This window comes from Diceros bicornis, chromosome 24, assembly GCF_020826845.1.
Source record: "Diceros bicornis minor isolate mBicDic1 chromosome 24, mDicBic1.mat.cur, whole genome shotgun sequence".
Lineage (NCBI taxonomy): Eukaryota > Metazoa > Chordata > Mammalia > Perissodactyla > Rhinocerotidae > Diceros > Diceros bicornis.
The window spans coordinates 7,309,092-7,319,808 of record NC_080763.1 but is presented as its reverse complement, the minus strand read 5'-3'; the positions used below and the strand labels follow the sequence as shown (position 1 = coordinate 7,319,808).

Here is a 10,717-nt window from a genome sequence, read left to right as displayed (position 1 = left end):
GCGAGCCGAGCGGGGAGCTGTGCGCGCCGCCGCTGAGGCGCAGCATGTGAAGAGGCGGCGGCATCCAGCGCGAGGCGAGCCTCTCCGCCGGCCGGGATGGCTACGACGGCCGAGCTCTTCGAGGTGGGTCCGGCGGCTCTTCGGGGAGTGGCGGGCCCGGTGCAGGCGGCGGGGTGGGCGGGCAGAGGCGCGGGCGTCCGCCGGCTGCCCGGAGCAGCCCTCGGAAGAAAGGCGCGGACACGAAGGGGTGGGGTGGCGGCTCCGGTGTCGGCGCGGGCGGGGCGTGGAAGGGGGAGGGGAGGCTGAGGGACCCGGGTGGGGAGGTGGGCAGGGACGCGAGCCCGGGGCCCGGACGGGGAGGACTGGTGGTGTCCGCAGGGGTGGAGGGGCGCCCTGGGCGTCCGGGCGCAGGAAGATGCGCTCAGGGTGAGCGGTGGGAAGGGCTGACTCAGGGAGCGGAAAGAGGAGCGGGAGCCTCAGGTTGGGCGAGTCCCGTCTTGTCGTTTGGATCCTCGCGTGGTATTCTAAGGGGGGCCTCCTGAGATCGGGACGACTTGGGGGGCTCTCGATGTTGAGTAGTTCTTCCGTTAGTAAATGTCAGAAGTGGCACTCATATGCCTGCCAGTTAACTCTGACATTTGAGAAGCCTGAAGTATTTTTTAGGACAATAAAGGCCTACTTAGCTTTTCAGACTGAAGAGAGGCAAAACTAAAATTAACATTTGTGTTCGGGTCTTAAGAAATTTAAGTGTCTTGTGAAACCACCTCACTGCCAGCTGGAGAATCCTTGACGCGGGAGACAATGAGCATTCTCATGTGTTTCTTTGAGCGTTTTCAGTCTCTAAAACTTAAAATTTAATTTAGTAAAATGCGATGTAAGAAGCTGTGACGACTGAGGTAATAGAATAGGGAAATTCTAACTGGATCACCAAACAATGAAACGTGTAAAGGATCTTCTTTTGTGAAAGAAATGAAAACAGAGATGTGAAGAAAAAGGAAGGAAAGACCCTTTTTGTGTGTGCTTGTGTTTCATGATTAGTGACAGAAGTGTAATCACTGAGAAGACTGCAGTTGACAGAGAATTTCTCCATAAGTGAAAATTGGATCCTTTTTCTGCTTAAGATTCAGCAGGTTTTTTTTGGCTTAAAATTTGAATGCCTCAGTTTTTATAACAATTGGGAACTTTTCATTTGTTACTGTTTCTGTAGTTTGGGTTTCTCTCAGCTTTTGGATAGATAATGCTTTTGTTGAGAGTAATAACATATTGTTATAATAAATTGTAATAAAATAGTAATTTGTGAGTGAAGGATTACAATTACAAGAAAGAATTTGGAAATTGCATTTCCTTAGGTTTAAGTGTTGGGAGATATATTACATTGACTTCTCTAATTCCAACATTGCGCCATCTGGTTATTGATTGAGACAGGAGCAGGGAGACATTCGTTCTGCTAAAAGCTTTTGCTCTGTGTTCCTGGGCAAGACACTAAGTAGTTCTGTAGTTCCTTGTTTTCTTTTTCATATCTTATAAAGGTAGAAATCTGTCTATGAAGTTGAGATCTTTAATTTACTTAATGAAATACATGATTAGCCAGCTATTAAAAGCAAACTGTTATTTTGTCTTACAGTTCATAAGGCATTAACCTTTCAGTTAATCCTGCTCGACATTCCCAGTTGTATTTCGGACCATATTATGTCTGTTTTTCTTTAAATGTTTGACCACATGAGTCCACATAACTTATTTGAAAATATATTTGATTTCTCTTCCCCTCTCCCTAGGGGCATAGGGGAGGAGGTAGAGAAATATATATGTGTGTGTGTACATACATAGATGTATGTTTTGCTTTTGGGGTCCTGCCATTTAGTAAAGTAGTTAAACCAAATTAGGGTTTACCTTAAACTCAGTGACTCCAGTTATGTGATAGCAGTAATATTCATTTACTGACCAGTGATGATAGACTCAGACTATTCCTGTGGCCAGAGGGTTCATAGAGCAAGCTTAAACATGCTTATGGGTTTTAACTCATGTGACTTTCTCTTTCCTGACCATATGTAAATTGTTGCTTCATCAAAATTAAAACGATATTACATTAATAGTTACAATTAAATGTTAATAGTTATGATTAAGAAATGTCTTCATCTTTTCAGCCCTACAGTGGACTCTGTCTACTCTTGAGTAAGTTATCATCCCTAAGTGAAAAGTTGTTCTCTTTGCTTTAGAGGGAGGAGGGGAAAAAAAGCAAAAAATAAACCTCAGTCATCGCTGCCATTTCCTGTTGCTCCAGCCATATGATCTAGGTTGTAGGACAAGTCAGGGAGTGTCTTTTTCTTTTGCTTCCCTTTCTTAGTCACAGCTGGAGAACTGTGGGAAACAGAGGTCAGGATGTAGTCAAGGATATTTTGCTTTTATGCATCCTGGTTTTAATGCGCTATTAAATTGAATTGTGCTTTCGTTTTTCCACATTGAAAAAGAGGTTAAATCAATACAAAATTATGCTTTGAATCCATGAACTTTCATAAGTGTTTACTTCTTGTAAAATCTTATTAGTCCTACGAGACTTCATTTTTTAACATAAACACCTTCATCCAACAAAATCAAACTACAGGATATTTCCTTAGTTGACAAATGATTTAGTAGTAGATGAATCAGTTATTTTAATAGTGTGTATCCTGGAAATTGACCAGAATACCTTCTTAGTTTCAACCCTTGTTGACAAATCTTTCTAAAAGAATCTATCTGTAGTGTTTCTAAATAATCACCTCAGGATGAACATTCTAAACAGGAATTCCTATGTGGTTGGGATTAATTATGACCTCTACATATAAAAATTGACTGGGGTAGTAAATTCTTTTTCTGCTGTTGAAAATATTTCTTTTCTTACTGTACTGCTAAGGACTTTGTACTCCCTTCTCGCTTGCTCTTTTTCTCTCCTATCATTCTTCTGGAGTCTTTTCTTCTCTTTGGGCAAGCTACCTTTATGGGAGAGTTCTTTGTTAACTAGAGTCAATTACCCATTCATTCAGCAAATATTTGTTGAGTACCTATTAAGTTCAAGATAAGGTCCCAAAATTAATGAGGCTACATATCTCAAAACGGCATGACATAGAAATATTAATCCTATGAGATTAAAAGATTAAAAAGCCAAAACGGTAGAGAGGCCAAATAAGTTTTGGAAATGGGCGTTGTGTTTCATTAGAGATTTACAATATACCTTAGTATGTTCAAGATCCTGAGAAGTTCATTTCCCAAACTTTTTTGACCGTGAGACTTTTATTTTCTACTGCTTGTTAATTTTGTGAATTCCATGGAACATACTTTGGAAAATGTTGAATTATATATAGAACCTGCCATTTATTGTGAAATAGGGGGAGAGAAAATAGATATATAACTATGTACTCTTGAAATAAAGTTATGAATGGTGTCAGAGAGGTCTAGATAAAGTGCTGTAGGAGTTGAGAGGTTGGGAAGATTACCTCTAGAAGTGGGAGAGGATTAGGAGGTAGTATTTGAATGATATACAAAGGATAAGTTAGATTTGAGTTTGTGGAACTGGGTGGAGGGACTTGCCAGTAAAGCAGACAATGAAAGCCAAGGCATAAAGGGAGGTAAGTGTGGACCGTAGAGACAAGGGAAAGGTTCATTATAGCATGCATGAAGAGGAGTGGCCTGTAAGGTAAATTGGGGTTTAACAGTGGCCGTCCTAAAGCCAGGATTGGAAATTTGATTTTTTTCTTTCCTGTAAATAGGTTCCTTGATAATAGTGTTTGAGGTCAGGTAATTTGACTGTGGTGAACTGATGGCTGTTTGACTTCCAGATTAGAATTTGAATAGCCAAGAGCACATTTTTGCACACAAACACATTTCTGTCTCTTAGATTTTCAAACTGAGTTACAAAAACTATTTAAACTTATTGAGAAAGATCTCTCTTGTTCAATTACTAGCTAAATATGTATTAATGAATGTGAGATATACAAGGACCATTCCTTTACCTTTAAGGTGCTAAAATGCTACTTGTTTAGCCATTATTAGCTGTTAAATAAGTGTTTGTGGAAACTGGCTACCAATTACAGTATCATGTATAGGAGAAAGTGTATTCATTCAGCAAATATTTATTGAGTACCTTACCTACCCTAGGTCAGAAGTCATTCCATGTCCTGGAGTTAAAAGATGGTTTGAGTTAAAAATATAGGTGGGGGAGTGAAAGGAAAAGAACTGTTTCTTCTCTGGACACTCGACCGCTACTCTCAGTACTTCACTTCTGACACCAGATGTGTGGGGATTTTTCCCACAACAATTCATTTCAGTTTTCCAGCAGACACCAGCTGTGTCCTACAATTCAATTTAATTCTGACACTATTCACCTGGAATTGACATCAGATTCGCACAAATTGAGCTGCCCCAGCTGATGTCACATGGAGCAGAGACTAGGTTTCCCCCGAGTCCTGCCCAAATTGCAGATTTGTGAACAAAATAATTATTATTGTTATTTTAAGCCACTAATTTATTGTAGTGGTTGTTATGCAGCAGCAGATAACTGGAACAGGGGCTGATCAACTTCTTATCTGCACCAAGATCCAGTAGACTTCTACTATGCTTAGTAGAGTGGTGGAGGTAGAGGCAGATGCTTAGGAGTAATGGGTTTACGTTTAAGTATTTTGTATTCTGAGTTCTCCAGTCAAACCATCTGGGAAGTGAACTTTTGGAATAAGTCGTTAAATTGAGGATAATTTATTGGCTGCATGTGTGTGTAATTAGTGTAAAATATTGAGTCCCTGGCGTGCTCAGGAAATTGGATAGTGTGGTGTGTGTGTTAAAGAGTGATTTGAAAGATTGATTTGTACTGTTCTCTTAATAGCAGGTCTAAGTTTTATATAATATCCTCAAAAAACAAAAAACCCACAAGTTAGATGAAAGTTCTGGTTAATTGAGTGGTATATAGTTTAAAAGTTTTGATTGTTAAAAGTCTATATATATAAGATGTTTTAAAAACTTGAGCCAACTTTTCTGGTGCTATTTTCTTTCCTTGGAATTGAAATATGAAAATAATAATAAGAGAAAAGAGTTAGCTATAGAATATATACATCTTTGATCACTGAGGATATAATAAATCAAAAAAAGTGAGTGATTCCTTGGATTCGGTTGCTTAATTTTATCCCAGAGGCATTTATTAAGTGCCTGTAAATATATTTAATATGTAAATTTGTAAATACACTTAATTTAATTTGAAATGCTAATAGAAGGTTTTATTAGACATTTTAGGTGATAATTTTCATGGTCTTTATATAATTTTAAAAGACATCATAATAAAGTGGAAAAATCTCTGGATTAAAATACCGGTTTAGTGCCTTGAGAAGACTTAAATTTCGTTTCATCAGTTTTCTTGTATATAAAAATGAGATGAAAGGGCTGGGCTAAGATGATATTTAAAGACCATTCTAGTTTAAAAAATTTTAAATCTAATTCTATGATTTTGCTGAGACTGGTATAAAAAATACTGTAACGTTCTGTTACCTTTCTCTTTTGGGCATGGAAATCAGATATTACTTTATTGTCAGAAGTGAGATATAGTCTGTCCTGGAGAGAGATTTTGTTTAAGAGAATCTAAAATATTTTATAAAATTTTAAAGTACCACATTTAATAGTCTTCAAAACAATTTTGCTAATATGATTAATTGGCTAATTTTATCATAGTTTAAAGAGCTGGTGTCCCCTTCAAGACTGAATGTTAAAATTGACTTTAATTTAAAAAAGTAAAATTGTTCATCTCATAGTGTTGCAGGTAGTTTTCAAACATACTTTTTCAAAATTTGCATTAGTTGTGTTTAAGTGTCTTAATGTCCTTTATCTTTCTACCTTTCCATAGGTAGAATGAATCCTATTTTGCTAGCCTGAGACAAAATGAAACATTTTGTGGTGCTTTTCAAAAACATCAGTACTCAATAAATGTAATTCATTTATTAATCCACCATGAAACACATCGAGTCTCATGAAAACCAAATCAAATGGGGTTAAAAAGGAGAGGCCAAATGTAGTAAAATTCATTTAGTTCCAGTGCCAGAATTGCATAAGGCTCATATTTGGTTTCTATTAGGATCTTGGATTTATGGCACCATAGAATGCCTGTTCTTTATTTCTGAGGTGTGGGATGGTAATCTGCCTTTTTGGTTTTGGCTATATGGATCAAGGCTTGATTTTCAAGATCTTTTGCAGGGGATTTGGCCGTGGCTCCACCTAGCAAGTATTTTGATTTATTGTGCATCTGTGGTGTGCTCAACCTTATTCTGTTGACCACAGCTGGAAAGCAAGAGAAGTATATGACAGATCCTGCCCTTGCTTTCAATTTAAGTGTGGAGAAGAGTGAAATTTACAAAAGTTATTATAAAACGATAAATGACAAAATGACAGTAATATATTGTTCTGTGTTGGGATTTGAATTTTTAAACCTTATAGAGGTTTAAGAGTGAAGAAATTAGTGGAGATCATGTATGGGAGGAACTCTTCACTGAGCTGGGCTTTGAGTAATTTATAAAGGTGTTTGAATTGTTGGAGGAGAAAGAGTATCCTTGTGGGATGAGTTACCTGGTCATAGGTGAGGAAGCAGAAGTAGCATGGATTTGAAGAGAAGACTAGAATGGACTGATGATAATATGGCTGTCCATTTTGGGGTGCAAAGAAATTTAGGTAGGTTGTGTAAGATAAGAACCTTAAAGGATAGACATAAGAATGTGAACTTGGTAGTTTTAGAATTGCATAGGGAAGTTTCTGATTACACGGAAGCAATGTTTTAAAGATTAGTATGCCCAATAAATATAAGAAAAACACCTTATAGGTAGTACGTGAACCCATGGATTAGTTGGTTTAACAGGACACAGAAATACTTTTCTCTGAAGTCCTCTGAGCCTTTTACCTAGGCTATGGGAAAATATTATAGTTTCTTTGAGTTTGTGGGTGATTGTAACACATTGTATTGGATCTATTTTGGGGAAAGATGCTATAAGAAAATATAAAAGTTTAGTTTGATTTTCTCAAAGAAACAATGTTAAATTAGGGATTTATGTTTCTGTCCAAGGGCTTGATGTTTAATTTTTAATAAAGAAGACCACAAACCCCACGTTTTTCTTACAGTTGGTGGCATTTGTAGAGAATATGAAATCAGTTTAACAGAGCAACACGGTAATCAATTATGTAAAGTTGAATTTAATATGATAGTATCTTAGTCTATAGATAGTACATACTTGTTAGATTTTTGTTTTTGTTTTGGCAATTTTTGCTTTTAATTACTATAGTAAAACAGAAGGTAAAGATATACTTTTGTTAGGTTCATGAAATTCTAAAAGATTTTTTGGGGAATTGTTTATAAGTATCTTTGAGAATCCTCTTGGGGGCACTTGGTCATTTGGAGGTCTTAGAATTTGTTAATTTGGCTATCTTTTTCTCATTGTAAATGCCTTTGCAGCAAGGTTAAGTATTAGACAGCAAGTTATTGGGATTTGGTTTTATAAGCAGAAAGTTTTCTTTTTATTTTTTGCTTTTTTGGAACTTCCATTCCATTGAGTTTGGTAGTTGATTCATCTTAAACTTTTGTAAAAATTTGATTGCCTCTGAGGATGAAACCCGCACTTTGCTTCCAGGACGTGGTTCTCTCCTAGTTTTTCTTTCTCCGTCGCTGGTCTCTCCTGCTTTGTCTCTTTTGCCGGATCCTTTTCCTCCTTCATCTCCAAATGTTGGCGTATTCTTCTCCTTCCTAGATGATCTCATCCAGTTCTGAGGTTTTAAATCACTCTAAAATTATGTCTAGCTCCAATTTCTTCCCTTTAATACAAACTTATTTTTCTGACTATGTGCTCTACATTTTCGCTTGTATATCTGATAGGCATCTAAGAACAGATCATGTGCAGAACTGTTGTTTCCCCACTCCCTCTTCTGTCTGTCTTCTCAGTCTCAGTACATGGCACCACTCACCATTTACACAATTGTTCAGGCTGCAAACCTCTCTGAGTAATCATGATTCTCTTTTAAAATTTCTCTCCACATCCAATCCATCAGCAATTTGTATGGGTACAAATGTCACGAACCTGACCTTTAAAATGTCATGAACCTGACATTTCTCAGCACCCCCTCTGCTGCCACTTTCATCTCAGCCAATATCATCTCTTGAGTGGACTACTACAACATTTCAGGTTGAGTTCTCTGAGAAACAGACTTTGAGACAGAGTTTAGTGTTCAGAATATTTATTAGGAGTACCCTTGGGATGAATATCTGTGAAGGGGCAGGGTAAGGAAGCAAGGGCCTATGGAGTAGTAGAGCTTTATAATGCTGGCACAGTGACAGTGTTGATGGCCCCTCTGGGGACTTCTGGAACTAAAATGACCTGTCAGAGTTGTTCTGCTTTGAACCAGAATGATCAGGCCTTTATATCCCTATCTTAGTCAGTCATAGGAGATAGACCGCACTGGGAAAGGTATGACGCTGACTGCAGTGGCTCTCTGCAGCTGAGGGGATCCTTGAAAATACTGCCAGGTGAAGGCTGTCTGCTAGCAGCTAGAGCAAGTCCCTTCTTGAAGGGATATCTGGATGACACATCACTGTGTCCACCACAGACTGCCCCTGTGCTACTAAGTCTTCATATACGTTTGGGGAGCAGCTCCTACAAGCATTCCACTTGGGGTTCTTATCCTGGAGAAGAAATAGAAGTAGTTTAGGGAGCTGAACTACGTAAGGCCCTGACTGTTACAGCAGATCTGAGGTTGCAGCTTATACTCGTCCTTTCCCTCTTCTACTCTCCCATTCTGGCTCCCCTTTACCTTCAGCTAGTACCTTTGCTACTCTTGGTGGCTTAACTGGTTACCATACCCTTCTTAGGCCACGGTTGCTGCACTTGTCCATGTACTTTCAGAATTGGTCAAAGGAGTATCAAGAGATCCCCGTGAGGAGATCTATGTGTCAAACATTGTTCCCTGCACCCATTGTATAATAGCAGTCCTGCCTCCTCCTCATGATCAGAGTCAGTTGCTCCTGCCGAAGAGAGTCACTCCTCTTCTTGCCTTTTATTCCCTAGTTATAAGCCAAAGTACCCAGGCAGCACCGGTAGTTATAGTTTAATGGGACTCTTATTATGTTCTCAGGCAAAAGTGTTCTTCCTTTGGAGATCAAGACCTGTAACCCTGCAGACCCAAGAATTGCAGGAAGAGCAAGCGTAAATTGGGAGTCATGATAAGCAAGGCCCCTTCTGTTTTTATTCCCTGTTCCCAGACTCATGTGTTTTTCCTGTTGGGGGCAGAGCATCATATAAAGGTTTTTAATTCAGAATATTTACTGCATCTTGGAGTACAGTGTTCCATCTTTATAGACTATTGTTTCTGAGCTGGTGCTTCAGCTTTGCCTTCAGCTGGCTGTTCCAGTGCTCTGTTAGACTGGCAGCTTCTGGTTGGTGGTGTTTGTGATATGACCAGTGGATCCCACGGTCCTCTCCTTTGCTGTAAAATAGGTCTCTTAGTCTGATGTGAAATGTAGGATCCCATGCCAGGGGATCAAATACTCTCTCTGAAGAGAGGTAAACCCAACTTAGAATGTTTCTATTCCTGTCAAAATTAATTACTCTTCCAGAATGGAAAGAGCCCCGTGTAGTCAACTTGCCACCACATGGCTGATTGGTCTACTTGAAGGATGGGGCTGTTTTAGGGACTTATAGTTGGTCTCTGTCACTGTTAGGCTAGATATTAGGCTTTGACAGTAGCTGGATCAGCCTTGGTAAATAGGGCCTCATGCTGTTGGGGCCGTGTTGTCTCTGTACTGTATTCACTCTGTTCATGTGCCCAGTGTGCAAATGCTGGGAAGAGGCTGGCTGATGTCAGCTGGCACAGTCATTTTGTCTACTTGGTTGTTTAATTCTTCTTCCAGGGTGGGTGTCCTCTGGTGGGTGTTAATGTGTGATACAAAGATCTTCACACTTCATGCTCACTCTCATGTATCCATCCACATGCCTCTACCCCAGACTTCCCTGTCCTTGGTCTTCTAGTCTTTCTCCTCTGATAGCCAGACCCTTTGCTATTGTGTGTGAGTCCATATATATTCTAACATCAGGTCAATTCTCTCTTCACCCAAGAGGATGACCAGGTGTATTTCCTGAAGCTTTGCCTATTGGGAGGATTTTTTTCTTGCCATTGAATTTCAAGGCCACCTGTGAGTGAGGTTGTAATTGCAGCTGCTGTTCATTTTCACTTGGCACTCGTGTGCCTAGCCAACTCTATGAACCAAGCTCAGGCTTTTTCCTTCTTCATCAGCTGATTGTAGGAGATCCCTTATAAGACCATACCTGTGAGTTGAGGGAGGGGTGCTAGTTCAATAGTGGTAGAAGACATAGGAATTTGGGCTATCCACTTATGCAGTTTACTTTCTGGTCCTGTTCATGTTTGATCCTGGGTTTACCACTTCCATCTTATGATGGTTAGTTTCTGGGTTCACTTGACATAAGGACTTGGTGAGTCTTTTAGAACCTAGCTTGTGTTGTATAGTTCTGGATGCATGGTCACCTCGTGTCCTGTGATCAGGTCTGCCATCTCTACCAGGATCCAGTAGCACACCAGGAGTTGTTTTACAAAAGGTATATAATTCTCTGCTGCAGATGGCATGATCTTGCTTCACAATCCAGGGATCTGTGTTGTGATTATCACGCTGAGGCTTGCCATAACTCCACGTGACATTGTTTCCCAACACTGA

General features: G+C 39.5%; 1 protein-coding gene across 1 annotated transcript in view; it reads left to right on the top strand.

The window, feature by feature from the left end:
- The first annotated feature begins 18 nt into the window (after nt 1–18).
- The window catches only part of EXOC5 (exocyst complex component 5), a 52,155-nt gene continuing 41,456 nt past the window's right edge, over nt 19–10,717 (top strand). Inside the window, exon 1 of the mRNA XM_058567006.1 lies at nt 19–123. Within this exon, the coding sequence (XP_058422989.1) occupies nt 97–123 (27 nt within the window). The 5' untranslated portion in view covers nt 19–96. The remainder of the gene's footprint in view (nt 124–10,717) is intronic.